Source organism: Chiroxiphia lanceolata, chromosome Z (genome assembly GCF_009829145.1).
Source record: "Chiroxiphia lanceolata isolate bChiLan1 chromosome Z, bChiLan1.pri, whole genome shotgun sequence".
Taxonomy (NCBI): Eukaryota; Metazoa; Chordata; class Aves; order Passeriformes; family Pipridae; genus Chiroxiphia; species Chiroxiphia lanceolata.
Window position 1 is genome coordinate 1,437,290 of NC_045671.1, and position 27,940 is coordinate 1,465,229.

Sequence of the window (27,940 nt, forward strand, 5' to 3'; positions counted from 1 at the left end):
CTCGCGTTTTTCAGTTTCGCCTCCCGATTCTGCCGTGCGCCGCATCCCTGCCCCCGCGCCCCTTTCCCGGCGTGGCGGGTTGATGGGCGCCGCGGCCCCCGGGCGCCCGAGGCTCCCCCGCGTCTCGGGCCGCGCTCCGCACCCGCGCAGGGCGGCGCGGCGCCGGCAGCCCCCGCCCGCCTCCCCCCGCGCCGGGCGCCGCGGGCTCTAGACGGGGATTTTTTTTTTTTTTTTTTAAATTTTATTTTTTCTTCGCTTTTTTGGGCAAAGCCGGAGCGAGCGGCGGCTCTTACCCTCCCTCCCTCCTTCCCCCCCCCGGCACCTCCTCCCTTTATTTTTTTCTTCCCCCCCTCCCCGTCCTTTAATTTTTAATTTTTTTTTGGGGGGTGCAATTTTTTTAATTTTAATTTTCTCGCAGCGGGCGGAGGCGCGGCCGGCGCATCCCCCCGCGGGAGGCGGCGGGACCCGCGGCCCCAGCGCGGAGACTGGCGCATGCCACGACCCGCCTCGGCCCCGCTGCCCCTCGCCGCTGCCCCCCGCCGCCGCCGCACCCCGGCTGCCGGCCCCTTCATGCTCGGCGGACGACATGCCCGTTTTGTAGCCGGGGGCCCCTCCTCTCGTCCCGCATGTTCAGGACCAAACGCTCGGTGCTCGTCCGGCGGCTCTGGCGGAGCCGCGCGCCCGGCGGCGAGGAGGAGGAGGAGGCGGCGGCGGGCGAGCCCGGCGCGGCGGCGGCGGGGGCCGAGCCCCGGGCGCACCTGGGCGGGGGTCGCGGGTGCTGCCCGGGCAAGGCGGCCCGCGGCGGGCGGGCGGCGGCGGGCGCGGAGGCGGAACTGAAGGCGCTGACCCACGCCGTGCTGAAGCGGCTGAAGGAGCGGCAGCTGGAGGGGCTGCTGCACGCCGTGGAGTCCCGCGGCGGGGCGCGGACCCCCTGCCTGCTGCTGCCCGCCAAGGCCGACTCGCGGCTGGGGCAGCACTGGTACCCGCTGCCGGTGCTGCTCTGCAAGGTGTTCCGCTGGCCCGACCTCCGCCACTGCTCAGAAGTGAAGCGGTTATGTTGCTGTGAATCCTACGGCAAGGCTCACCCCGAGCTCGTCTGCTGCAACCCGCACCACCTCAGCCGGCTCTGCGAGCTAGGTACGGGAGGCGGGGAGGGATGCAGGGGGGGGATGGAGGGGCTGCAGAGGTGCTAGGGGTGTAAGGGTATGCAGGAATATAGGGGGGTGCAAGGGATGGAGAGCATAAAGGTGCAGGGGATGGAGAGAATGCAGGGGTGCGGGGGCTAGAGGTGTGCAGGTGATGGAGGGATTGCGGGAATACAGGGGATACAGGGATGCATGGAATGCAGGGATATAGGGAATACAGGGTTGCAGGGGATGGAGGTGATGCAGAGCTATAGGGGTGCAGGGGATGGAGGGGATTCAGGGATTTAGGGGTACAGGGTTTCAGGGGAGGGACGGGATGCAGGGATACAGGGGATGGAGGGCATACAGGGGTGCAGGGACTAGAGCTGTGCAGGAGATGGAGGGGTTGCAGGGGATGCATGTGTGAAGGGGATACAGGAACGCATGGGTGCAGCCCCACTCACCTCCCAGCCCACTAAACATTTTTTTTTTCCTTCTGGAAAAACAAACGAACAAACAAACAAAAACCAATCAAAAACCCCAAAACAACCCACAACAAACGACAAAGCCCATCGCACAAGCACAAAACCTTTCCACTGCCGTGGCTTATGTGTTTCTTCTGTATTTAGGGGAGGGGGTGACCCCCCCCCCTTCCCCATCGGCGCCCCCCTCCCCTCCCGGGGGCCCCGGCGCTGCCTCCCCGCCGTCCCCGCGCGGTGCCGGGGGATTAGGGGCCGGGCGGCCCCGGCGCTGCCGCGGCTCCGCCGAGCCAAGGAGGCCCCGATCAGACAGCCCGAGCGGCAGATAGCAGGGAGACTGGCGCCAGACGGACCCTTTTGTTTATCTGACAGCTAAATATCAAGGCAATCACCGCCTCGCTGCCCTGCCTCCAACCCCCAGAGCTAAGACAAACAGTTTTGCTAAAAGAATGCCACTGTTATCATAAGTTCCTATCTTTTTTCCTTTTTTTTTTTCTTTCTCATGGCTCTGCCTTTATTTTCTCTGTACTTTTCTAATTCCAGAGTCTCCCCCTCCACCCTACTCCAGATATCCAATGGATTTTCTCAAACCAACTGGTAAGTGGACTTTTTTTCAATACAGATAAAAAAGAGATAAAAAAAGGGAAAACAGACCCTTTCTCAGGGAAAACAGTGTCCTGACTTTGTCATGCATTTCGTTTTTGGCCGCTTTAGTGCTTCTGTGCCTCTTGCTACCCCTGGAAGAATTAACATATAATTTATCTAAGCCACCCTGTGCACAAAGTAGGATTTTAAAACTCTGGCAGGAAACTCCAAGAGGGATTGCAATGCAGCACAGGCCTGTGCTGCTTGAGTCAGCCAGGAAAACCGTGGGCTCCAGTTGAAAATGGCAATGCTCCCGCACCCCTGGGCGAATTTTTAGGGATTTAGGTTGGGATCCAGCACAGCATCTCCCTGATGCCTGGGAATCTCAATGAACCTTGACAGACTTGTTAGAAATCTTTCTTGAGTTTTATAGAAGCTTAATCCTGCCTCATCAGGTTAAAAAAAAAGAAACCCAGGAAAAGAGGTTGAAAAGTTTTGGGTTTTTTTTTGTTTTTTTTTTTTTTTTTTTAATTTTTAGCACCACTCTGCATGCCTGTTGCTTGTAATTGAATGTCAGGGTGCCAGGGGAGAAGCCCATTTGAGGCTGGCACCAGCTCTTTTGCGGTTGTCTGCATAAACTCTTGGTTGGCAGGGAGCTCACCGAGTGTGAGATAAATCAGGCTGGAAGGAGGAGAGGTGGGGAGAATCGGAAACGGGGGGAGGGGGGGAGGGGGGGGAGCTCGGGAGGAGCAGCTCCTGGCTCCCTGAGGATTAGTGGATCTGGAGTGCTGGCTGGAGCACGGTGGTCTCTGTGGTCATGGCAGACAGGAGAGGCACGGCGGTGCAGGGAGGCAAAGGTAGAGGTATTTGTGAAGACCAATATCAGGTTATTTGTTTTGGGGTTTTTTGGGCCAAAGAAACGGCTTTTATAAAATTACCTCTCTTCAGTTTCTTGCGACTAAAAGAAACCCCAACCTTGAAGCTGCTTTGCTACCTTTGTGGGGTCCCGTCCTGCCCACTGCTCCCTTGGAGGCTGTACTGTTCTTTTTCCCCCTCTGCAAACTCCTTAAGAACACAGATAAGTGTTCTTAAGTGTTACTTAAGTAAGTTACTGTGTTAGTTGTAAGTTAAGTGTTAGATAAGTGTTGCTGTGCCTCCTGGAAATAAGCAGAGCTGTTTAACAAACAATCGGGTTACAAGGCATGAGATATTTTGCCTTGGTGTAAAAAACAGGAGATAAAAGCTTATGAATGGAAGAGGGAAAAAACAGGAGATAAAAGCTTATGAATGGAAGAGGGATACTGGGAGTAGGTTCAGCACTCCGAGCATGTGCCGAGCATGTGCCGGGGTGCAGAAGGGTTGTTCTGTAAGAGACTCTGAGGGTCTGCTGGGTCACAAAGTTTTGTGGGAGTTGGCATCATTTTGACTGCATCCCTGCAGTGCTCCCCCAAAATTTCCTTATTTCTGCCTTCATGGCCTTTCTTTTCACCCATTGATGATCCTGGCATGGGGTGCAAAGGGGTTTGGAGCTGCAGGAGTGAAGGGTTAAAGCTTGGTTTTGGTTTCCCGGTGAAGATGTTAGGATAAATCTATTAGCAGCATTTAAACATCCAATCTGCCTCTGCCAGGATCTTATTTTCAGTTAGCCGAATGATATATTTATTCATTAGCAAGTGTTGACATAAGGTAGCAAAATGTGTGTAAACAGAAAAGCCGCAGAACATGAATGTGCCATTTCGAAAGGAAAAGTTATTCCTATCGGCCAATAGGAAGTGATTAACGCTGCCCATCGGAAGCACAGAAACAACTGGGTTACTCACCAAAAAGTCCTTTTTTTCCCCCTTTTTGAAAGAAAAATCCCTTTGGCAGCTGAGGTCTGACTAACGGGGCTGCGACAGGCGCAAGCGGAGCCTGGAAGTCTGTTGTGGCAGGTGGGTTTTGCAAGCTCAGGGTTTCTCAGTGTTTCCTCTGCGGAGGGTTTCCCGTCCCAGCATTGGTGCCGTCTCCTGCGACGGTTCCCCAGCTGCTGTTGAGGATTGCTCGTCATGGGCTGGTTGGATGGGATGGGGAACAGTAGGTGACCGTGGGAAGGTGTGAGGATTTTTGCCTGGCCGATGCACATCAGCTGTCTTCTCCACGGAGATCTTGTGTGGGAACAGCCCTACATTTAGACTCTGGCAGCGGGGCTGGGGATGTTCATCCAGGAGGAAACTTCTGCTTTTCCATCAAGCGTGGTAGTGGTGATAAAAGTTTTTAAATGTTTAGTGCTAAGCCTTGTAAGTGATTCATATGGGCAGACAGGCATGTAACACCTGAACTAGTGATCATAGAATCAAATAGTAGTTTGTGTTGGGAGAGACCCTAAAAGCCATCTGGTCCAGCCCTCCTGCAGTGATCAGGGACATCTTCGACTAGAACAGGTTGCTCACAGTCCTATCCAGCCTGACCTTGAAGGTTACCAGGGATAGGGGGTCTCCCACCTTTGTGGGCAACCTGTGCCAGTGCCTCACCACCCTCGTGATAAACAGTTTCTTCCTTCTGTCTCCTCTAAATATCTCCTCTTTTAGTTAAAAATCCTTATGATGGGGATTAAATTGGGGGTTTTTTGGGTGCTGGGGGCTGAGACAGGCTGTGTCACAGGCTGGAGGAAAGCAGGGATGGACAGGGAGCTTGGAGTCTGTTGCAGGCAATGAAATGCCACGTCAGATTGTGTGCTGGTAGGATAGACTTAGTGTTTGTGTCCTTGTAGACTGGAAAGATCTGCCCTTGATGGTTGGGTTACCTGTGAGAAGGCTGAAGGTCAGGCTTGGCCATAGAGTCCCAGAATGGTTTGGGTTGGAAGGGACCTTAAAGCTCACCTTCTTCCACATGTGGACAACTTCCACTACACCAGGTTGCTCCAAGCCCCGTCCAGCCTGGCCTTGAACTTGCTGGGGATCGGGGAGGGCTTTCATCAAGGAGAGGACTTTTCCTCTTCCTTGAGAGGATGTTTGCAGGGATGGATGATGATGGCTTGCTCTGGAGGTGTGGGGCTGCTCAGCATTCCTGATGTCCCTACAGGAGCTGCCACTTGCAGCTGTGTTGAAAGCAAGATGGACAGTAGTGCCCTCAAATAATTCAGGCAGATTTTTGATTCATCATTAAGTGAGACAAGGGGCTGCAAGTGGTTCCATTGTGCCCCTGCGTGACTGGTCATGGTGGTGCTGGAGTATGAGAGTGCAGGAGACTCGCTGAGACGTCTTTGCAGAGCCAAATGCCCTCCTGTGGCATCAACTTTCAGGGGAGCTGGAGGTTTGGCAGCTTCCAGGAGCTATTTGAGACCTTACAAGGTTGGGCTGGTGGCCACCAGGAATAATTGTACGTCTCTGCAATGGTTTCATACTCTGGGAAGGCAGCATTGGGAGGAGATTGATGTGCAGCAGGCTTGGATAAACCTCTGATCCTATGACCTGTATGGGATAAAATGAGCCCTAGTACCCCTTACTAACAAGAGCTCTGGGCAGCTCTGAAGGTGATGGGAAGAGTGCCAGGATGAATTCAGCCATGAGAGTCCTGCCTTTGGACTTATCCCATACCTGACTGTCATGGTTGGTCTAGAGTTAAGGTGCACTAGCTCTGTGTTTTGTAAAGAGACTTCAGAGGGTGGTTCATGGATGAGGGAAACTGCCTGTTGGATGGTGGGACACAGGAAGGGAGCTGATGAAGTCATGAAAGCACATGCCCCTATTGCTAGTGTTGTGCGTTTTAAGCTGGGATAGGATTCTGTCCTGCAAGTCCTGTCTGATGTGCTAACAGAGGACCTGGTCGTGTCTGATCCCTACAGCAAGAGAATGTGCAAAGGGCCAATTATGTTCCTTATCTGCAGGAACTCCTCGGGGAGCTGTAGCTGGGAGCAGAGGGAGCCCAGGGCAAGGCAGGGTGGTCCAGCCTGCATTTAAGAAAGCATCTTTAGTCCAAGCAGGTTGAAGCTATCCCAAAGTAATGGTGGGGGGAATCTTCTATCTAGACTAGAAAGGGTTAAAAGAAGTGGAAAACTTGTTTCTTTAAAGCATAGAAAGCAGGACAAGGCATTTAGGGAGCCAAGGCATTTAGAGAGCGTATGGTATACAGTGTTTCACAAGTAAGTCTATTTCCTGTCTCCCCTATTGTTTTCGGTTTGATTAAGTATATCCTGTTAAACTGTATATTCCTGTTAGGGCTTCTACTTCACTCTGATAAAATGAGGTTATGCAGACAGGAATTTCTTATTCATTGGGATTTCAGGGATGGGATCTGGAAGAATTGCTTTATCAGTAGGGAGAAAATCATCTCTGCTCTCCTGGTGGTGGCCCTCGCTTTGAGATACAGATGTGAGCGAAATGATGTCATTAGGGAGCCCAAATTTGATGAAACCTAAAGCCCCTGAGGACCAGAAAGTTGCATGAACTTTACATGTCTTCTCAGGCTTGAACTTGTAGTTCTGCATGGTAGTGACCAAGAAGCTGGAATTTGCATGTAAGACCAGGAGATCAGTGTTGTCTTCTGACTTGTCACCTGGCGGAGCAGGCTTGGGATGGAAAGGTCCAGACCTTGAGCTCCAACAGCTCCACACATCAAGAGAAACCTCTAAAGGAGCAGCCAATCTTACCCTGCCCTCTGACTGTGAGTGGAGTAGGTCCAGTTGCCCACCTGTCCCAGGAGTTGACAGCAAGATCTGTCAGAGCTGGTGGTGACAAAGTGAGCATGGGAACGCAAACTTAGCCCGTTTGCCGCAAAAAGGCGGCGATGAGACGTTTCCCTTTCGGTTCCCGTTTTGGTGAGTTACAGGTGTCGACTAAATCGGGTGCATAAAGCCATGATTTAAGCATTTTTGGAAGCTCGCTTACATCAGGACGGTGACAACCCTGATCTCCTTACCCGGTGACGGGGCTGGAGAGGTGGCAGCCAGCCTGTAATTTCTGCCGGTCTATAATCAGCGTTGGCTGGCGATGAAGCGCAGCCTTAACTGAGACAACGAGTTAGGGTGGATGCTTCTTGGTGAACTACTGTCTCTGCGCGGACAATTAGTAATCGCTTCCTGCTAAGCCCTTTGGAATGTGTGTTCTGCTTGCGGCGATGCTGGGAGCCTTCAAAGAACCACCTATATACTGATTATTCTTTTCTTTTTTTTTTTCCTTTTCCTTTGCTCCAGCAGATTGTCCAGACTCTGTGCCTTCCTCCACTGAAACAGGGGGAACTAATTGTCTAGCCCCTGGGGGGCTTTCAGGTAAGACATCTCTTGTCCTTGATCTTGGCTGTGGGTTGCGTTGACCGGGGGTCCCGAGGGAAGGCGAAATGATGCTGGGGGGGTTTGGGAATGCGTGTCACTGAGAAACGTGTGCTCGAAGGGGAAGCTGGGTTTCGCTTTGGTGGCAGCTGTGTACATCTTGTGCAGAGGATGTGTTGAAATTCCAGGTGAGGTTCTCCTTTGAATTCCAGCCTTATGGCTCCATTCATTTTCGGACTGAGGCAGGAGGAGGTGTGCTGGGGAAGGCTAAGTGATGTTGACTGAATGTTCATTTGGATATGTGGATTATGGGAGTAGATGTACTTGTACTTTTAGGAAGGATTCAATGTCAGGGGCTCCTTGACTTGGTGGTGGTGACATCTCTTGTCTCTGGGATGAGAGCCATGCTTGGACTTTGCTCCAGGTAAGGCCACTAGCACCTTGCATCTGATGCACAAGAGTCATAGTGCCCGGGGAGAAAAGGTGGTCCTGTTTCATGCAGAGATTATTGCAGAGGGAGTCGGTGATCCTTATGGATCCCTTCCAACTTGATATATTCTATGATCACCCATTTGCCATCTCCTTCAGCCTGCAGGTGCTGTTACACAGTGCAGGGCTGGAAGGCACCCCTCTTTCCTCGCTCTTCTTGGGCTTTTCATAGAAATACAGAATGGTTTGGGTTGGAAAGGACCTTATAAAGGTCATCTAGTCCAACTCCCAACCGCTTTTCCAAGGTGTGATATCTCCAGTGCTGCATGTCCCATTCCGGACTGGACAGCTTCGTGGCTGGGCTCTGTCTCTACCAGCATTAAAGTGTCTGAAACCCTGTACCTGCAAGTACTTGCTGATGTTTGAAGGTGCTTCCTTTTGTGGTGATGTCTCCTTGATTTATGATTTATTCATCGCCCTGAAACTGGAATTCAGAAGTAGGTCGGCGGCGGCCGCACGCGCGCGTGCATCTGCCCCTGCCTCTCTCCAGGAATTGCGTTTGGTGTGGATGTCTTTAAGTGAGCCTTGTTTGTTTTTCTTTGGGTGTAATATATACCCTGTCTGTTATTTGAGAGGGGAGCATATTGTTTGTTCAAAGGCCCTAATGAGAATTAATCAAACGAAGGGGGAGAGGGAACAGAGAAGCTTGTTGCTGTTTTGTTTTGGTTTTTTTTTTAAATTCAGAAGACTTTGGGGTTTTTATTTTTTTGCTATTGGACCCTATAGCTTCAGGGAATTAAAAAAAAAAGAGACCATGGAAAGAAAAGACAAGAAGCAAAACAACACAATAAATAAGGATGTTGTTAGATCTTTTTTTTTTCCTTTTTCCTCCTGAAATACACCCATTGCAGAGGGGAGGAGAGAGTTCAGTTCCACAGGATACCACATGAAATAAGCAGAGGAAGTACTCGCTTTTAAAAGGGGGCTTTCTGTAAGGTTCAGCCTTTTGATAACATCTCGTCTGGCTGCTCTGCTCCCGAAGGGAAGGCGGGAGGTGGGGGCTTGGACTGCAGGAAATAACATGGCTCGTTCCTGGTGCCTCCTAAAGGGCCATGGAAGGGGACCTCTAGCTCCTTAATTGAGCTTCTTCCCCCAGTGAAAGCACATTTCCACCTGAAAATACATTTTTTACTTACTTTATTATATTGTTATTATTTCACTGGATTTTCTTTTTTTTTTTTTTTTTGTCTCTCTTATCAAACGTTCCCCCCTCTCCCCAAGCCTGGAAACAGAACCTTTTACGATCATTAACCGCTCTTTTTTCCTCCCCAAATGTAATTGTAGCCATTTAGTTTAATGAGGAGCTGATAGGAGAGTTGGCTCATGAAGGGATTCGGTTAGCTACCCAAGCCCTGAAACAAAGCCGAATGCCTCCACATGAAAGAGCATTTGTTTTGAATTTGCTCTGATTTACTGGCATCTCCCTTCCGCGTGCAGAAGTGCAGCGCTGAAAATTCCCAACTGGAGGGACCGAGTCAAGAAAGGAAAATAAACGCACTTTGCAACAATCCTCCAAAGCTCACTTTCTCCTCCTTTTTTTTTCCTACCCCCTCCTGCATATTTTAGTTAGCAGGAGAGCGTGTTTGAAGGGGGCTTTAATGAGTTATTGGCAGGGTACACGGCCCGCTCTTCGACTTGGTCTTACCTATGTTTGGGCAGATGGGGATGGGTGACGCTGGGTGGAGAGTTCAGCATCCCTCATCCCCTCCAGACCTGCACAGGTTGGATTTGCAGCTCTTTGATGAAAGGATGGCTTAAGAAAAGAAAAAAAAAACCCCAAACATGTTGGTAGTTTGGAAGCTGGACTGGGTGGCTGAGGAGAAAGACATCATGGTGGGTGGTGGTGGGTTCCTGTAGCACTGCAGGCCTTGGCCATCAGTGGTGGGCTGTGGATGCTGCTGTAGCAGTGGAGATCAAGGTCAGTAGACCTGCTCTGATGTCTTGAAGTTGGAAGAGCAGGATATAGCAAGGAAGACTGCTCTCAGCCCTGAGAATTTAGAAATGGGGACAGCCAGGGGTTTGCAGCCCCTCTGGCAGGGAAACCACAGGAGGTGGTTGAGGGAGTGGTGGCAAGGGGAGCATTAAAGGGGCTAAAAGCAAGTGCCCCTTGCAGCTCTCTATGAGGATCCTTTGATGATGAGGAGCCTCAGATCCAGCCCCCACCAGGGTCTGTCTCTTTCTGGAGGCTGAAGGCAGTTTTGTTGATGGATACCAGAGGCGCTGGAGGATGTGGGGGGGGAAGGGGAGCGGCGTGGCCGGGGAGATGTACGGGGAGTGTTTCCCCTTTGTGATAACTGATCTGAGCTGCTCCTTTCCTCCCTCCTTCTTCTCTCTGTTCTCCTTCCTGACCCAGGAATTCAATATTGGGCAGTCCTTCACACCGTGCTTGGTGTCTTCTTCTCATCCCACCTCTGCTCTCTCTTCCCCAGCCATCCCCTTCTCCAGCTGATGGACCCCGCGCTTTCCCTGAGGCACTGAATCTCACTTATCTGTTCTTGCCTTTATTTATTTTCTTATATCATCTTTATTTTTGTCGGTGGTCAGTCTGTGGGTAGGGCAGGACTCCTCGCTCACGTTATCTCCCACTGACATGGCTGTGCTCAGGTATTACCAGCCAGATCCTTTCTGTCCTCAGTGTGGTTAAAGAGCGAAAATATCCTATTTGAGATAAAAATAATTCCTGTAAATGTGAGACAGAGGGTGGTTTTCCTGTATTTTGAGCTGACTTGTTCTCAGCAGATGTGTTTGGTTATGACTTCTTTCAAACAAGCAAAGCCATGCTTGGAGAGCCTGGAGGTGGCTGGCCTGTGGTCCAGTGGCATTGGATTTGTGGGAGCAAAATTCCTGTGGGACCCATGGAGAAGCTCTGCTCTAAGGGTAGAAGTGAGCAGATAGTGTTTGATGGTGTTGGTGCTGGGTCTCCGTGAAGTGTGATCCCCCAGCCCTGGACATGTCTGTCTTGACCCCTGTGTGGTGTGGGACTAGTGGCTCTTGGGTGATGGGAGGTTGTGGTGTCCATGGTGGGCGAGAGGGTGACTCTCCAGCAGGACAGGTGAATAGTGCTGGATCTGCTGGCAAAGCAAAGCTCTCCAAGAAGCTCAGAGCTTGTCATCAGAGAGGGAAAGCAAGATGAGCTGGCTTGTGTCCTCACCGCCTCCACTGCTCTTTTATTTATAGAGGTTGTTCCTAAAATACCAAACCCGAGAGTTTACCCAGATTTTGGCCCAATCCTGTTCACTTGCCCAGACTCTGGAACTGCCCCAGGGTTTCCAAGAGCCAGTATATGTGAGTGATGATGCTTGGTGAACGCTGGATCAAGGCTCTGCAAGGCTTGGGGCTGGGAGACCTGCAGGGTGCTTCTGCAGCAGGCACAGACTCAGTTTCTCCCTCCCAACTCCACACCAAAAAGATGGGGAAAAGACCTCCATAGGTTGGAAAAGCATCAGCATCGCTCCCTGCTGTGGGACCTTGTCTGGTTTAAGGGACCTCTTGGCTGATTGACATTTCATTCCAAAATTGCGGACAGGCCGGGAATGTTTCACTATGCCTCTGATCCCTGCTGGTATCTGCTCACCAGGGAAGAAGCACCTTGTCCAAATCCGGAGCTATTTGCCCCCCGAAGCGGCTCCCCACTGCTTTCCCCCCGCCCATGTAAACAGGATCCTGAGCTGTTCCTCTGCCAGAGTCCTGCCTGTGTTTTCCCGTTCCCCCTACTTCCACCTCCCTCTCCTACAGAGTTTATAACCTCCTGTGAAATGCCTTTATTTACAAATTGGCATCCTATTATAATCTGAAATTGAGACTTCTTCCTGTGGAACTAGGATTGTATATTTGTCCCAGGGATAAACAATTGCTTGGGAATTTTTTTTTCTTTAAGTCACTTATTTTTGGTTTATTTTTGAGCTTGTGTCCTTTTAATATATTTTTTTTTTTTATTTGCTTTGAGCTTCTTGGGGCGTTGCACCCTTTCCTTCCCAGCCTCGTTGGAGACACGGCTCCCCCCTCCCCCACACCCCCTTGCCTACCTAAAAACCACCGTCCTGTCCTGGAAAGGACAAGGTTATCAGGGGTTAACGCCAGGATGACAGCACTGGAGCCTCTGGAGCAGAGCAGGCTGCCTGCCAGACTAGGAGCCTCCCGGCTCGCCTCGCACATCATCTGACCGTGGCCGACTGGGAGGAGGGAGCCGGCGCTTGGCATCGGCCCCGGGCTCTTGGCTTGGCCACCCGCTCTGGTTCCTTGAGCCCCGTGAGGGCTCTTTTTTTTTTTTTTTTTTTTTTAAAGGGGGTTCTCACCCTGTGGGGACCCCCCTGGGACACGGCCAGGATAGTCCCTGTGCTGCCATGGGGATGCAGGGGGCACCCTCCTCGCAGCTCCGGGCGTTTCGCTGGACAAAATCCTTCCGAAGCAAATAGAATCCATTTAATAATTACTTTTAAGTGCTCCAGAGCCTCTTGAGCCTTTCCTAGATACTCTTCTATGATGTGTTTTATAAAAACATGGTGGCAGAGGTGCTCCCCCCATTAGGTACTGGTTATTTCAGTCCATACCTGTACAGCTCCATTAAATCCATTTTTCCAGATGCCGATTGATTTTCCCAACCTTTGGAACAGCTGATGATAAAATGCAGAAGAAGACCCCGCAACCAGAATCCACCATGGTGGGGGATGGTGGTGTGGACCAATGATGGGGACTGTGAGGGGAACAGTCGCATTTTAATCCCTGTACGTGGCACTTTTTAGGGAGTAACGAGGGTGCAAAGGAGAATTTTGGAAGTTAGGTGTCAATCCAAACCGTGCCCTGCTCGCAGTGGCCGCCCTGATGAGCGCCGGCAACTTGATCATTGGGGACATTTAAAACTCGATGGGACAAAAACACTCGTAGAGGAGCAGCCCCGGGCTGGCAGGGATTCGGGCTGCATCGTTTCCATCCCTGCTGTCTGCCAGTGGGTATCACTTACACTAGAGGAACCAGTAACATTATCCACATGCATTTCCCCGCCACCGGCATGGGGGGATGCCTGTTTCGAACCGCGGCGGCCAAGACCGTAAACCTCCATGCTGGCTGAAAAGGGGGTACACCCCATTTTAGGGCGCACAGGAAGAACACTGTGTGCAAGGACCCGCTCCCCAGCCCTAGCTGTGCTCCGGCAGGGCCACAGGCTGGGCAGGTGGGTGGGTGCCAGCCCCACCGCCGTCCCCCGCCGGCGTGAATGACCCACGCCGCAGCCTGGCCGCCTGCCTACTGTCACAAAGGAGCTTCCTTTCCAGTTTATTTTCAGCGCCGAGATATTATTAACCGCCGAGGCATGGTCTCTGCTCTAGCCGCCCTTGCTTTTTGCCTGAATCGCTTTGTTTTCACCCCCCGCCTCGGGGTGCCGGCGCGGCCCCGGTGCCGCCGGGGTACCGGCTGCGTCACGGCTGCTGTTGAGGAACAGAGGGCACGGAGGAGCGGGAGGCCTGATCCTGCTCGGGGCTGAGGTCGGGCGAGGGAAGGAGCTCTCGGCGGCTCGCAGGATTTCCGCCTGCTGTCTTTGGATTAGCCCCTGGGTTTTCTCTCTCTCTCTCCCTCTCTCTCTTTTTTTTTTTTTTTTTTTATTTATCAACTTCTTCTTTTAATAAAGGCAACGTCTTGGGTGTTGCCATCTGCTTCTTCCTCTGAAAGTTATTTTATTCTACGTCTGTTCTCTTTTATTATTTTGTTGCTTTTTGTTTCTACTTCTATTTCTTTTTTCTTCTTTTTCCTTCTGTTTTCCTTCTTTTTCTTCTTCTTTTTCTCCTTCTTTTTCTCCTTCATTTTCTCCTACTTTTTTTCTTTCCTCCTTCTTCCTTCTTCTTTTTCTTCTTATACTTGTTTTCCTCCTTCTTCCTGTTTTTCCTCTTATTCTCGTTTTCCTTCTTTTTATTCCTTTGTAATGCAGGAAAAAAAAACTTTTCTGGGCAGGCATTGCAGGGATTTTCCATCCCCATCCAGGGAAGGATGAGGGCTTGGATCCCCTGTGCACAAACCTGCTGTGAGAGCCACCCTTGGGGGGGATCTTTGCCCATGGTCTCAAGTCATCGGTTCCAAAAAGCTTTTTCCAGGGGGTTTTGTGCTGTTGGGGATGTGATGTGGTGTTTGCTAGCAGACGGCCCTACTCTCTTCTTTCTTTTTGCTTTTCTTTTTTATTAATTTTTCTCTTGGTTTTTTTCCTCTCCCCTCTTTTGGGTTACCATTCAAATGCGTGATGATAACTTTCACCCTGTTAATTAACAGGAAACATTGGGACAAGACAGGAAATTACATCAGTCTTTTATGAGGAAAGAGCCAAGAAAAAAAAAAAAGCAAGAAAACATAGTTATTAGTGAAAGGAAAGAAAGTGCCAGGGGAGGAGGAGAAAGAAGGAGAAAAAAAGTGAGGAAAAAACACCATCCCATGGGCTCTGCTTTTCCAAGGGAAGCTGCTCCAGCACTTGATTTTATTTTTATTATATTGAAAAATATTTGACTAGAAGGGTCACCTTTGCTTGAGTGCGACACTCTGGCTTCCCGAGGAATCTTTTTTTTTTTATTTTCATACTTTTTCTCAGCTTCCTTCCCCAAACTGTGAGGCCTAGGAAGCTCTTGGCTGGGAGACTAATTTTGGTTTGGCTGCTCAGCCCTTCAAATTGGTCCCCACCCAGTGTCATTATCTTGGTTTTAACTTGCAAGGGGAAAAGAAAAAAATAAAAAAACCACCCTGTAAGAGCTGGCTCAGCCCTTCTCTACCCTTTTAACCTCACTGAATAAAAAAACCATACTGGCTTCAGCCTCCCTGGCTGGATTGTACTGGCAGTGCTGAAGCACCGTGGGATGGTTGCAGGAGGTCCTGGTGATGCTCTTGTGATGCTTCTCTGTGTGTGATGGCTGCTACCTGGCTCTGTGGTCCTTCCTCATCCTCCCTCAGGGATGAAGTGAGATCCCTGGTGGGGTGCTGAGGTTTGGCAAGCCACCTTTGGGGTGAAGTCCTGGCTCCCGTGGGCTTTCCTGGCTTTTCCTTGAATACCTGGGCAGGTGGAAAGGCAAATTTTGCCATCACGAATAATTCAGAACAGCTAGGGGCTTTTAACCCTTTTTGCAAATATGTAGCTATAGATATACATCGTAAGAGAGACTGTAGATGGTTAAATATTCAGCAAAATCTATTCAGCCTGTTTGTATAGGTTAACATATATGGAGATAATATAGTCAATATACTATATGTATAATTATACAGGATATATTCAGTATATAATGAATATATTCAATATATTCATTGTATGTTGGACAGATTCCATATTTGTGTAGAATTCTATATTATACATATATAGGTTAAATAGATTTTGTTTGTTAGAACCAGACCTGCATCAATAAGTGCTGATTTTGTGTTGGAGAAACGGGGCGGTTGGGAAGGTGGTGGAAGCTCAAACATCTGTGGCTTTTGAAAGTGGTGAAGTTGGCTCTGGATCCAATAATCTTTGCTGATGGAAACCTATGGGTTGAATTTAGGGATGATAAAAATTACCAGGCATCACTGGTGAGGAGTAGGTCCCTCCATGGCGGGTGATGCAAAATAATACCAGAGGTGTTATGTGTCTGTTCACACGCTGGTGTGCAAGGTGGGGTTTTGAGTGGAAAAGCAGGGAAAATGGCAAAATAGTCGAGAAACTAAATCCAGAGATGAGGTCCTGCTCGCCCACGTGGGATGGCTGTCAGTGACCCTGTGGCTGGGTTCCGACAGCACCTTCCCAGGCAGAGCGGACGGAGTAAATAACTCCATAAAGTCATTCTTCGAGCAGGAATCAAATAACAGGAGTTTTATTTGGAAAAGGAGCTGGGAGCCTGAAGTTACATCACTGCGTTTGAAGTGATGAATTCATTTGCTTTGGAAGCCAGGCTGAGACTTCTTAGCTCACGATAAGGAACAAACCCATAAATCATAGGCAGAGGCCTGTAGTTTTCCTGTTCTTTGTCACAGCCAAGCATCAAAAATGTATCCTGGGTGTCAAGAGCAAGAAGCCTTGGCTCACCTGAGATGTTGCACTGCAGTTGCTTTCTGGGGAAGCTGGTGTGGTGCTGGGTCTGCCAAGCCCCAGATCCCCTGAGCTTTATCCCTGTGGGAAGGTGCTGCTGGGTCTCAGTGATGCCTGAATCCCTTGGGTTTTGTCCCCATGGGAGGATGCTTCCTGGGTCTCTGTGATGTCTAAATCCCTTGGGTTTTGTCCCCATGGGAGAATGCTGGTGACACACCAAATCCCCTGAGCTTTGTCCCCATGGGTGGATGCTGCTGGTTGTTGGTGATGCCCAACTTCCCTGGGCTTTGTCCCCATGGGTGGATGCTGCTGGGTGCTGGTGACAGCCCAAATCCTCTGAGCTTTGTCCCCATGGGAGGATGGTTCTGGGTGGTGGCACCCCGATGACGACATGGTCCCCTCCTAGGACCCTACTCTGCTATTGCCACCAAAACTGGGGTGAGATGAGCCACAAGGAGCTTTTTGGTGTTTTTTATTTTTTTTTTTTTTTAATCTGGGTGCTGCCAACCTGCCCCATTTTATGGCCTGGAGCAAACCTCTGCCGGCCTCCGTCTGCAAGAAGGGGGTGCCAGCTCTGCCAGAGCACCGGGAGGGTTAATTACTTAATGAATATAATATTCTCTATAATTGCTACGCGTTATTAATCCAGAGCAAAGTGAGAGGCGAGGGGAGGGGTGTGTGCGTGGCCAGGCTTGTGAACTCCGTCCCAACGCCGTCCGTCCCGTCTGTCCATCCCACACGTCCATCCCGCGCTTGCCCCCTGTGCGGGTCGGGGCTGGTGCTGTCCGTCTGTCCGTCCCTGGGTGGTGACCCTGCCTGTACTCCAGCGTGCTTTTCCCCTGCTCTTAGGAATAGGCGTGATTAGATTATGAAGGCAGACAGAAGTAATGATTAACTTTTTCAGTCTGCCTGCTGTCTCCAGTCTGGCGCTGGGTGTTTTTTTTTCCCCCTAAGTAGGCCCTGGCCCCGCGTCGACAGGGTATTAGGTTGTAAAGAAAGCCAGGAGGAATGAAGGCAAGTGAGGGAGGGGAAAGGGGAGGGAGGGAGCCTTTTCCATCGGATCCGGGACTGGAATTTATTGGCAGGAATGCAGTAAATGCTCCAAATGCCAGCCCAGCTAAACAGTTTTCATAATTGTTATGGAGCAGGGCACGACAAGCGTGAAAAGGACTTTTGTTCCTACCCTGCTTTTTCCATGCGTTTACATCCCTCTGAGGGAGATGCTACTCTGGGAAAAGGAGCTGGGGGAGGTGGGCTTTTTTTTTTTTTTTCTGCCGGGCTGAGAAACATATATTTACGTCTGTTTTCAGTCTTTGGTGAGAATTCTGGGTTGGTGTGCTGCAGGGAGGGGCTTTTTTTTCAATACTGAAATGAGAATGGCAGCGATGCTGTGTCTGTGTCTGTATGGAATGCAGTTGGGGGGGGGAAAGAAAAGAATCCTAACACACATCTGTGTATTAGGTATCCCATTTGGAAATCCTAGACTGCCCTACTTCAGTTTTTATTAAGGGCTTTACAAGGTTTTTAACGTGTAACCCACATAGCTACATGTTGTCAGTGGAGGGTTGTGGCTTTGGTGTGACTGTATCCCTACCCTCCCCAGGGCATCACCAGATACTAAGTGACCCTATTTGCAACAGTGGAGCTTTATTTTTAAATTGCCAAAGCTTTTTAAGGCCATCCTCTAAACTCGAGCTTGGTGGCTGCTTTGAGGGGGTCAGTGATGCCATGGCTGGCGTGGACTGGTGGCCTCTGATGGCTTCAGTGTCTGTGGAGTGATTTATCCAGGAAAGGTGATGGGCAGGATGCTGCCACAGGAGCCTCCAGCACAACCCAAGCCGGGAAAGAGATTCTGGCAAGCTCACCTCGCGTCTGCTTTGCATCGCTGTAAGTCAGGATCCCTTTGTGTGCTGGTTTCTCTTTCTCAGAAGTTTTCTGGTTGAGATCTGGGTTGGGTATGGGTGGAGAAGAGGTGTGTCTTTGGTAGCTACTGAGGCTGAAGCATGGAGGTGGCTGCTCCTTTCTGTGAGCTGGGGCTGGTGCCATCCTTGAGTCACTTGGGGCTCCCATGGCATCATCTCATGAGCACTGGCTCAGGCTTCCTGTATTTTCCAGGGGAGCCTCTTGTCTGATTTGTTATGAAAGTGTGATTATTCCAGGTTGCTCTCAAGGAAGGGGAGGAGGTTGGAGGGTGCACAGGGCAGTGAAGCACCGTGCAGCACCTCCCGAGCCAGCAAGCCCTCCCACCAGCACGGGAGAACAGCAACAGGGACACATGCAGCAAAAGCAGCATTTCTGGGGGTTTTCCACAAGGATCTCCATGCCCTTGTGGCTATTTGGATGGTCTAGGTTTCTTAAAAACCCCATGGATGTTGGCAGGACCACTCTGGAAGGGTCTCCCCTCTTGAAGAATCCCTGTGTCCTACCCAACTGTTGGGCTGGAGCTTGGGGAAGGGATTCCCGTCCTACTGCTTTTTTGAAACAAGGGAAAAGTTTTCCCACACCTTTGAGGGGTGCAGAAGGAGAGGCAGATAAAGACGGTTCTTTAAATTAAAACTTCAAAAATAATTAGGCTGACTGTATACTAAACAACAGCAAAGAGGCCCATTTACTGTAAATATTATGAATGGATTTGGCTGGCTTCTTCATCCCCACCCTTCCTCTAAGGCTTTTCTCTGAGCTGAGTCGAAATTCGGCCTTCAGACAGCACGATACTCTATAATTTGCATGGCTGATGAGGCCTGAAGCCTGGTACGGAGGAAACTGGAATCAGCTGGCTCCTCTAACCACTGGAGACAGGCAGACAGGCATTTTTGGTGTGTGCCTGTGTGTTTCCACCCCCCCGCCCCACCTCCTTGTAGCTCCAGTCTTGCTTGGCTTTTAAAGAGAATGGTCACAAAAAAAGGGTTCTTCTCTTCTGGAGTCATTTTTAGCCGTGGTAATTAATTAATCACCGTAATTAGACAGGAGCAGTGACTAATGGGATGTTTATGAATCAAATTTCTGGTTTGGTGGACTCCATGAACTCAGCAGTTTCACTTGGGTTCTTTCTTTGCTGTTCTGCAATGCAGGAGACATTGTTCACCCCATATTTTTCAAACTTGAACACCTCTCTTGATTCAGCCTTGGTGTCTGCCTTACTGGTGTGTGCTCTGGAGTCTGTAGGCCTGCAGCAACATTCTTAGAGGGCTCCTTTCTCACTTTACTTTCTTGATTTTATTGTCCCATCCCTGAATTAACCCTCAAAAGGTCAGGGCTGGGTTCCAGACTGGGAGAAAGTTGGCTCAAGATGCCACCAAGCTGGGGTGGGAGCCTGAGGGGATGTCCTCAGGGGTGAGTCATCTCTACCCACCATCTCACCTGACCTCATTTTCGTCCTGATTTCACAAGGGGGTTTCCCAGCTGTAGTGAAGGTCATGGAAGTTCTTGGTTGGGTCACCTGGGGACTGAGTGGAGCACTCCCAAACTTGTAGGTGGCCACTGAGTCAAATCTGAGCCAAAGCCCCAGAAATATTGGGAAATAAGAGACTCCTTCCCCTGGTGGCTTCTGCCATGTTTTATCCTCTTTGTCCTCATTGAACTCGCCCTTAGACAACATCAGCAAACTGAAGTCTTGTGGGGAAACTCAGGTGGATGTTTATTTTCATGCAAGGTTGACTGATTTTGCGAGGAGCAAGGAGACATTTGAGTGATTGGGTGGACAACTTGTTAATAAATTAAAGAAATAATCTTAAGGCTCTTTAGCCTGCCTGACTACTGTATATGCTGAGTAATAAGAGCTGCCTAATTAGGCATAGACACAAATTTATGGTCTAACCTGTCAATCCGTGGATTAAGGACTGCATAAGTACCTACTGACACGATGGGCTGTAATGGCTCCTAAAGAGATGTTATGGTCTATCGTGTCAATAATCCACAGATTAAAGGCTCCCTAAGTACGTGTGTACGTGACTGACTGTCTCAGCTCTTTGGGGGCTCTTGTGCTAGTGAGGTGGATGGACCCCACAGACCACCTTGGGCGGTGGCATCCCTGCAGTAGGTAAGGGTTTATTTTCTCTGCAAACAACAGGAGCTTAACACATAACCATCCCCTAAATTAGGCTTTCAGAAACCATCCCAGCCATCAAAATCAGGGGGTGGTGAGGAAGGTGAAGCTGTCTAGCCCTTGTGTGCTGGGAGATATAAAAGGTTTGGGGCAAACATTGCCATGGGTGGTGTCTCCAGAGTGCCCACAAACTCCGTTAAAGGCACAAAGACCCTTTTCTGCAGCAGGCTATATCCTTTAATTTGTATTTATTTTTTTTTTCCCTTTGCTTTTGCGAAACATACTTGGAAATCTGGCTTTAAGTATTTTTCTTGAGGTTTCATTTTTTTTTTGTTTTGTTTTGTGTTGTCCGTTCACCCTGTAAATAACCTGAGATTTAACTTTTGGGTGACCATTATTTTGTTTTTTGATGAGCATGTCATGCTCTGCGTTCTCCTCACCTTGATGTTGTGCCACTTCGCTTCTTGAGTTAGGGCTGGGGGGGGGGGTGTTTTTCCTGAGATCCTACAAAATCAGCACTTTCCAGTAACAGGAGGGGCAAAGCGGCAACCAGAGTGCCCGAGCTGTCCTGAAGACCCTCTGGAAGAGCATGACAAAAACAAAACCCATAAAAAATTCCAGGTTTTGTGTCTCCATCTCAAAGAGTAGGAGAAGACAGTGATCACGTCTCTGCCCCGGGCACACAGATGCCACTTAAGGTCAGCCAAGAGAGATTACCGGGTGCGAGACGTGCTGAGCTTGGTCTCAGCCCTGGCCCAGCCAGACGACACGTTGTGCTGACACCAGTCCAGCCCGTTTTTTTTTTTTAAGCACAGATCGCCCTCCGTATGTGCAGGTGGATAAAGGGGGAAGGACTGTAATGTGTTCATCTGCTCCTCAGCAGGTACCCACAGCACTTGTTTTCCAGCAGAAAGCTGTCTCTTGGAAAGCCTGACAGGGATCTCTCTGGATCTCTGGGGTCCTCAACATGATAAGGACATGGAGCTACTGGAATGAGTCCAGAGGAGGCCATGGAGAAGCTCCGAGGGCTGGAGCCCCTCTGGAGCCAGGCTGGGAGAACTGGGGGTGTTCACCTGCAGAAGAGAAGGCTCCAGGGAAACCTGAGAGCCCCTTGCAGGGCCTAAAGGGGCTCCAGGAGAGCTGGAGAGGGACTGGGGACAAGGGATGGAGGGACAGGACAAGGGGGACCCGCTGGCGGAGGGCAGGGTTAGATGGGATATTGGGAAGGAATTGTTGTCTGTGAGGGTGGTGAGGCCCTGGCACAGGTTGTCCCAGAGAAGCTGTGGCTGCCCCATCCCTGGAAGTGTCCAAGGCCAGGCTGGACGTGGTTTGGAGCAACCATGTCTAGTGGAAGGTGTCCCTGCCCATGTCAGGGAGCTGGAATGAGATGGTCTTTAAAAGTCCTTTTCAACCCAAACCATTCTGTGATTCTGTGGAAATGAGAAGGCTTTTGTTAGCAGTTCAGGGTAGATGCTACCATGGTGAGTGTTGTGTTAGGGTTGATGTTTGATGGGGAAGCCAGACCCAGGGATCACAGAGGAATGAGGGAGAGGAGGGGGTGAGATGATGAGTAGCTTAGGAAGAGCATGAGAAGATGCTCAGGATCAAAACTGCCCTTTCAAAAAATAAATATGTAAGTATATATATGTATTATAAAAAGCATTCATACGTAGTTTGAAACAACTCTACAGTTGGATAATTTTATTGGCCTCTAATCCTAATATCATTGATGAAAGTTCCAGTTACAGGCATTTAAAAACCTCATCAGGAACACCATTTTATTCCCATTTTCAGCAGTGAGTTGTTATTATTGCAGATACTGGTGATGATTTTGACAGCTCTTGACGTGATCTGCTGGGGGCAGTCTTGGTGGGTGAGATAGCTTAGTGTGTGCTAAACTTGCTGTTTTCTTCCAAAGTCAGTTGATTACAGGAAAACTTTTACCTATGTAAAAACAAAACAAAACAAAACAAAACACAAACAAAAAATCCCCAGCCCACCTCCCCTCTGTGTCCATGAACTTGGCCCTGGCACAAGGCTGAGATCCAAAAGGTGGACAGGAGCTATATTGTTTTAGTTTATTACTATTATTTTTTAAATTCAGTTTTGCTAAAATGCTTTGGTTCTTTGTGAATTAAAAAAAACCCAAAACAACAAAACACTTTTTCTTCCCAAATGCCTAATAAAACTGCTGGAGCTTGGAAAGAAAAACTGCGGATGACATGGTTTCATCATCTTAAAAGTGTTCATGTGATGGGGAGAAAAGCCACACCAGAAATTTCCTACCACTTCCAAGTGATGGGAGATGTGAGTCCTCCTGCCACGGCTTGGAAGAATCAAGTGTGGGGCCTTTCTCTTAAACTCAGGTGTTTCCATGGTGTGAATCTCCCATACTCACCGTCCTTTGGACCCCATTGGTTTCAGCAGCTGTTAATTTTTTGGAGTTATTGCTTTGGTATCCAGTCCTCCAGGATTTCTGTACGGATGAAGCGTTTTCAGCAGCATCCCTGCCTGGAGTAGGATGATACCCTGAGCCCACAGGTGGCATGTGCACACCCCCAGTGTAGAGACATCCTGACTGTGGTCTTTTATTGAGCAATTTTGGGTAGGATTTGGTGTCCCTGAGGGTCAAGGCAAGCGGTGGGGAACCTCACAGCCTCTTGTGCTGATTGGCCTGTTGGGAAGTAGCTGGGATGATGCTTTTATGGAGGACAAGGGTTGCGTTGGCAAAGTCAGGGCAGCCCCTCAGGAAAATTCAGGGAGGTGTGAAAAATACGGGAAAAAAAAGAGTTTTCCAGTGGGATTGAAATACTGCATAATGTGGCTGTGCTGGCGCATCACTGGTGATGAACTGTCTGCGTCAAAATTACAAAAAGTGTCACCCTAAGGACTTTGGGGTATCAAGTTACTGCCTTGACGTCCCCCCCCCTGCGAGGTACTGTTGCGGGTGGTTGTTCTCCGTCGACCTGACTATGAGTTGATCAATAAAACTAATTCCCTAAATTCCCAAGGGTGGACTCACTTCATTTTCATTTATTTCTATACTATTATTTTTGCACAATAAGCTTGCACAACGCGCCGGGGTGGGGTGGGGGGAGCCTGGCGGAGCCCCGAGACAGGCTGCAGTGGGAACCATGGAAAATCCTAATAAACCCGGTTGATAGCAGCAAATGGAGGGGTGCTTAATAACGAAATAATAGCGCGGATGTTTATAGCATTAAACATTATCATTGTTTGCTGGGATATGGGAACGCTCCCAGTTTGCTGGGAGTTTTCCAGGCATTTAGAAAGGGACGTGTTTGCTCCGAGTTGCTTGTAAAAACCATGCTTTTAACTCAAAACAGGGATCCCAAAGCGTTTGCAGCCGTTTGTGGGCTGTCGCACACGAGGGTGTCTTGAGGATGATGCGGCTGTGAATTTCCTGGGATCTGGGTTTTTGTGTGAGTTGGCAGAAAGCAGAGATGGGAGTTGGATGGTGGGTCCCTGCCATGACCCCAGGTTCCACGGGATGAACTGCATTTTGGGGCAAAATCCTTCTATTTGCTTCATTTACACACATCATTGCCACCAAAAAAAGCCTTTTAGGGGGAAAAAAAAGAAAAGTCTGTCACTGTAGGAAGCATCTCTGAGTCATTTTTTCCTTCTCTCCTGCCTGAGTGATGCCACTGGCTTTTCCCACCCCTTTTCCTGGCGGATGCCAGAGCTGGGGAGGTGGGTGGGAGTGAGGAGGCTCTGATGGGGTCCCAACAACTGTGAAAAGCAGCTTTGGTGGCGGCTGGCAAGGAGGCCTGAGCCTGTTTATCCGAGCTCAGCCCTTATATTCTCATGGCTTTTTGACTAGACATCCAGTCAACAGCCGAAGCCTGCAAATGGAAGAGGCTCTGGCATATTTATACTGTGTGCTGGCATCAGCTCCTTAAAAAAAAAAAAAATATCCCAGACTACCTAAGATTCGTCCTTGAGGTCTGGTTACCCCATGTCATTGAAAAACCTAGTGGGATTCATTCATGAACTTCCAGCCCTCCATAAAGACCTGTTCATTCATCGCCAAGGCAGTTTGCCTCTTTTTTTTTTTTTTTTTCCTTTTTTTTTTTTCTTTTCTTAAATGCTCTGGCAATTAACTAACTCTTTGTAAGTGGCAACGGGCTGGTTGTTAAGTGGTCTTCACCAATGCAAGCACAAACAACAGGTGAAAAAGTCCTTTTTTCACCCCCTGCTCCCTCCTGAAAGGGATGCTTTTATATTCAAATAGATAAAAACCTGTAGGAATTTCAGCAGGGATTCAATGGCTGTTGCTCCAGAATTCCCTCAGCTGCTGTAAAACAAAACCCAGGAGGCTCTGAACATCACTGGCAGGCAGTCAGTGGGGAGAAGGGTGGTGAGTGGTCAGTGGAGATCCCCCTGGATGCAGGACCATCCTCCTCATGGATCTAGAAGCATCCTTCCCCTGGATCCAGCATTGTCCTCCCCAAATTCCTCTGTCTCCCAGGCATCCCGCACCCCAGTTTCTCCATCTCCCAGGCAGGTAGTGGAAACTCCACCTTTGGGGGTATTTCCTGCCCCTCTGAGTGCAGCTTTGGGTGGGGGGCACCCTGTTTGGGTTAGTGGGGAGGAAACCCAAACTGCCCACCCTGTCCCTCCTCCTCCTCTGTCCCTGGTTCCAGCAGGATATAAAGTTATCTACAACAAAGTCTTGTGAGGCACCAAAAAAGGGAGGTGGGAGGACAAACCAAGATGCACCTTGACAGATGCTATCCCAGGGGCTGCCCCACCATGACTGGAACCCTCACCCTGGTTTAACCTGGGAGTGAGGGTCCCTATTTTGAGGCAATACATGGCCAGGCCCATTTTTAGTAGCTGCCTCTAGCGACTGGAGAAATGTTTTCCTTGCTGGCATAGAAATGAGGAAATTAAAAGTGTGTGGTTGTTTGTTTTTTTTTTTTCTTTCTTTCTTTCTTAAAAGCACAGTGCAGGGCTTCAAACACAACTCTGAGACGGGAGAAAAACGCCTGCGCTGAGGAAATGGGTTATTAATAGCAAAAAATTGAGAAAACAGCATGTTACCATGGGGAGGGGGAGAATTGAGGAGCCGCAGGGAGGGCTTTGGGTTGCTGGGTCACCCACCATCCCATCTCCCATGGTGCAGGGGGTTATTTTGGTAGTGCTCACTAACTTGCATTCCCAGCTAGTTGTTTTTTTTTTTTTTTTTTAAATACAATTATAGAGATGAATAGTTCCCAGGTCTTAACATGCCTACTGAGGCTGGAAGGAATTACCCACTGAGCAGTGCCAGCCTGCTAGGGATCCTCCATAAGGAAAAGGGGCTTGCTTTCTCACATTTTTTCCCTCCTCCTCCCTTGCTTTTTCTTCCTACATCCCCCCTTGCTGCACACACAGGGTAGCTATCGGGAAGGAAGTTGAAAGAAGGGCTAAGGGAATTTAGTTCTGGGGGGTTTTTTGAGGTTTTTTAAGCCATTTTTGTTAATAAATGTGAGATTTTTGGTTCCATCTATCTCTTGGTGCTTCCTATGAGTTAGGGTTTTGTCTGACATGTCCATCCTCTCCATCACCCAGGCTCTATATATGGGTAGGAAAAAGCCCCATGAACTGGGGGCAAGTTCCCATCCCCTCTGGTCCCATGGAGTGAACATCAATGTGGTTTTCTTAGCAGCATCTCATGTTTTTTCTGTGCCTGTGCACGGTGGATCATTATTTATGGAAATTAATCCACCATTTGTTGGGTAAAATTAAGGAGCCATAGTGTGTTTGTTCTTGATGGATGCTGCTAGCTGGAGCATCTCCCCTCCTTTTGGCACTGAAGATGGTCCTGGTGTTGGTGTGGGTGAGAGTGACTGTGCCTCAGGGGCTGCTGGTGTGTCTGAAGCCACCTTTAGAGATGGACCTGGTGATTTAGGACCCATAAATCCAGCTAGAACTAGGCACTGGAACAGCACAGGAGTCCCCCAAACCTGGAAATGTTCTTGATAACATGACTTTCAGAAACAGAGGGTGTGCTGTGGATGTTGGTTTGTGCATGGAGAACATCATGAAGACATGGGCAAGGCAATGTCCTGCCGTTTCTGCGTCGCTTTTGGTTCGTATAAACTCCACTGGTGCTAAATTTCTCCTTTTTTTTTTTTTTTTATTTTCTTATTTTCTGTTGTTCTGTAGATTCTCAAGTTCTTCAGGAGCCAGGGGATAGGTCACACTGGTGTGTGGTGGCATACTGGGAAGAGAAGACGCGCGTGGGTCGGCTGTACTCTGTCCAAGAGCCCTCCCTGGATATCTTCTATGATCTACCTCAGGGGAATGGTTTCTGCCTCGGACAGCTCAACTCAGACAACAAAAGCCAACTGGTGCAGAAGGTCCGCAGCAAGATCGGCTACGGCATCCAGCTCACCAAGGAAGTGGACGGCGTGTGGGTGTACAACCGCAGCAGTTACCCCATCTTCATCAAGTCGGCCACACTGGACAACCCCGACTCCAGGACGTTGCTGGTTCACAAAGTGTTTCCGGGTTTTTCCATCAAGGCTTTTGACTACGAGAAGGCGTACAGCCTGCAGAGACCCAACGACCACGAGTTCATGCAGCAGCCGTGGACCGGATTTACCGTTCAGATCAGCTTTGTGAAAGGCTGGGGCCAGTGCTACACGAGACAGTTCATCAGCAGTTGCCCGTGCTGGTTGGAGGTTATTTTTAATAACCGATGACTCGAGACAGTGTGGACTCATGACATTTATACTACTTTGCTGCTACTATTTCCTTCTGAGTGCTTGCTTTTCATGCAAACTTTTTGGTTTTGTTTTGTTTTTGTTTGTTACCCCTCTCTTCGTTTTGAGAAATAGCTTATGGAAAGATATTTTTTTTTTTCTTGCCTTGGGGGTATTTTGATAAATATATCTATTTTTTAGAAGTGTGAATGACCAATGACTCAGAAGGGTGAGAGAAGGGTGCAAGGGGGATATCTAGAATCACATAAGATAATTATTTCACACCTTTGAAGGGGATCGACGGATTTGAAAGCCACTTGCTCTATGTTACAGCTCCTTCTCTTGGACAAATCAACAAGATACCTGTATTTTTTACGCACCACCTTCCCAACCCTGGTGACGGTGACACCGAGATCCCTTCCCCAGCGGTGCTAACCCTGCGTTGCCGCCGGAGGATGGTGCAAAACTTTCCCAACCGGGTCTTTTACCGACCCTTTTGAATTTTTATTGTATTTTTCTTGTTGCTGGGTTCGTGTCTTGTCACTGTGTTCATCCTTCCACTGCTTTTTCCGTGTGTTTTACGGCCATGGATTTGATGCAAGGGGAGAAAACAACAGCGGAGGAGCTTCGCCCATGGCCCGTGCTTGGTAATTTCAGCTGAGATGTGAAGCGACAGAAGCCTAAGCCTAAAAAAAAAAACAACAACCATAAAACTAAACAAAAGAAAAAAACAAATGGGGAAAACAAAAAGACGAAGTGTTCACCATAGTTGGTCTGTTGTAACCTGCTTAGATCAGGTTATCCAGGTACCACCTTATCTGGAAATGCAGTTGTGCTTTCATTTCTTCTTGAATTCATACACGAGTATGATACTTTTACACTGTTCTTAGCTCAATGAGCATGTTTAGACCTTAACATAAGCTATTTTTCTAAATATAAAGGTTTAATTGAACAAGAGAGCATTCTCATTGGATCTTTAGCATTGTAGTGCTTTCGAAATACACACACACACACAAAAAAAAAGACTCCTTAAAAAACCCTGAGATTTATTAAAGAAAAAAAATGTATTTTATGTTATATATAAATATATTATTACTTGTAAATATAAAGACTTTTATAAGCATCATTATTTATGTATTGTGCAATGTGTATAAACGAGAAAAAATAAGAAAGATGCACTTTGCTTTAATATAAATGCAAATAACAAATGCCAAATTAAAAAAAAAAAAAAAAA

At 48.9% G+C, this 27,940-nt stretch overlaps 1 protein-coding gene across 2 annotated transcripts; it reads left to right on the plus strand.

The window, feature by feature from the left end:
* Window positions 1–361: 361 nt before the first annotated feature.
* On the plus strand, window positions 362–27,940 carry SMAD7 (SMAD family member 7). Of its 2 annotated transcripts, none has more exons than XM_032676504.1 (4): window positions 362–1,137; window positions 2,147–2,200; window positions 7,359–7,433; window positions 26,168–27,940. In XM_032676504.1, the coding sequence occupies exons 1-4, from the start codon at window positions 627–629 to the stop codon at window positions 26,704–26,706; spliced, it is 1,179 nt and encodes a 392-aa protein (XP_032532395.1). In that variant the 5' UTR covers window positions 362–626; the 3' UTR covers window positions 26,707–27,940. The 2 variants fall into 2 exon arrangements, with proteins under 2 accessions (XP_032532395.1, XP_032532396.1); XM_032676505.1 differs by having other exon boundaries at window positions 365–1,137; window positions 7,362–7,433.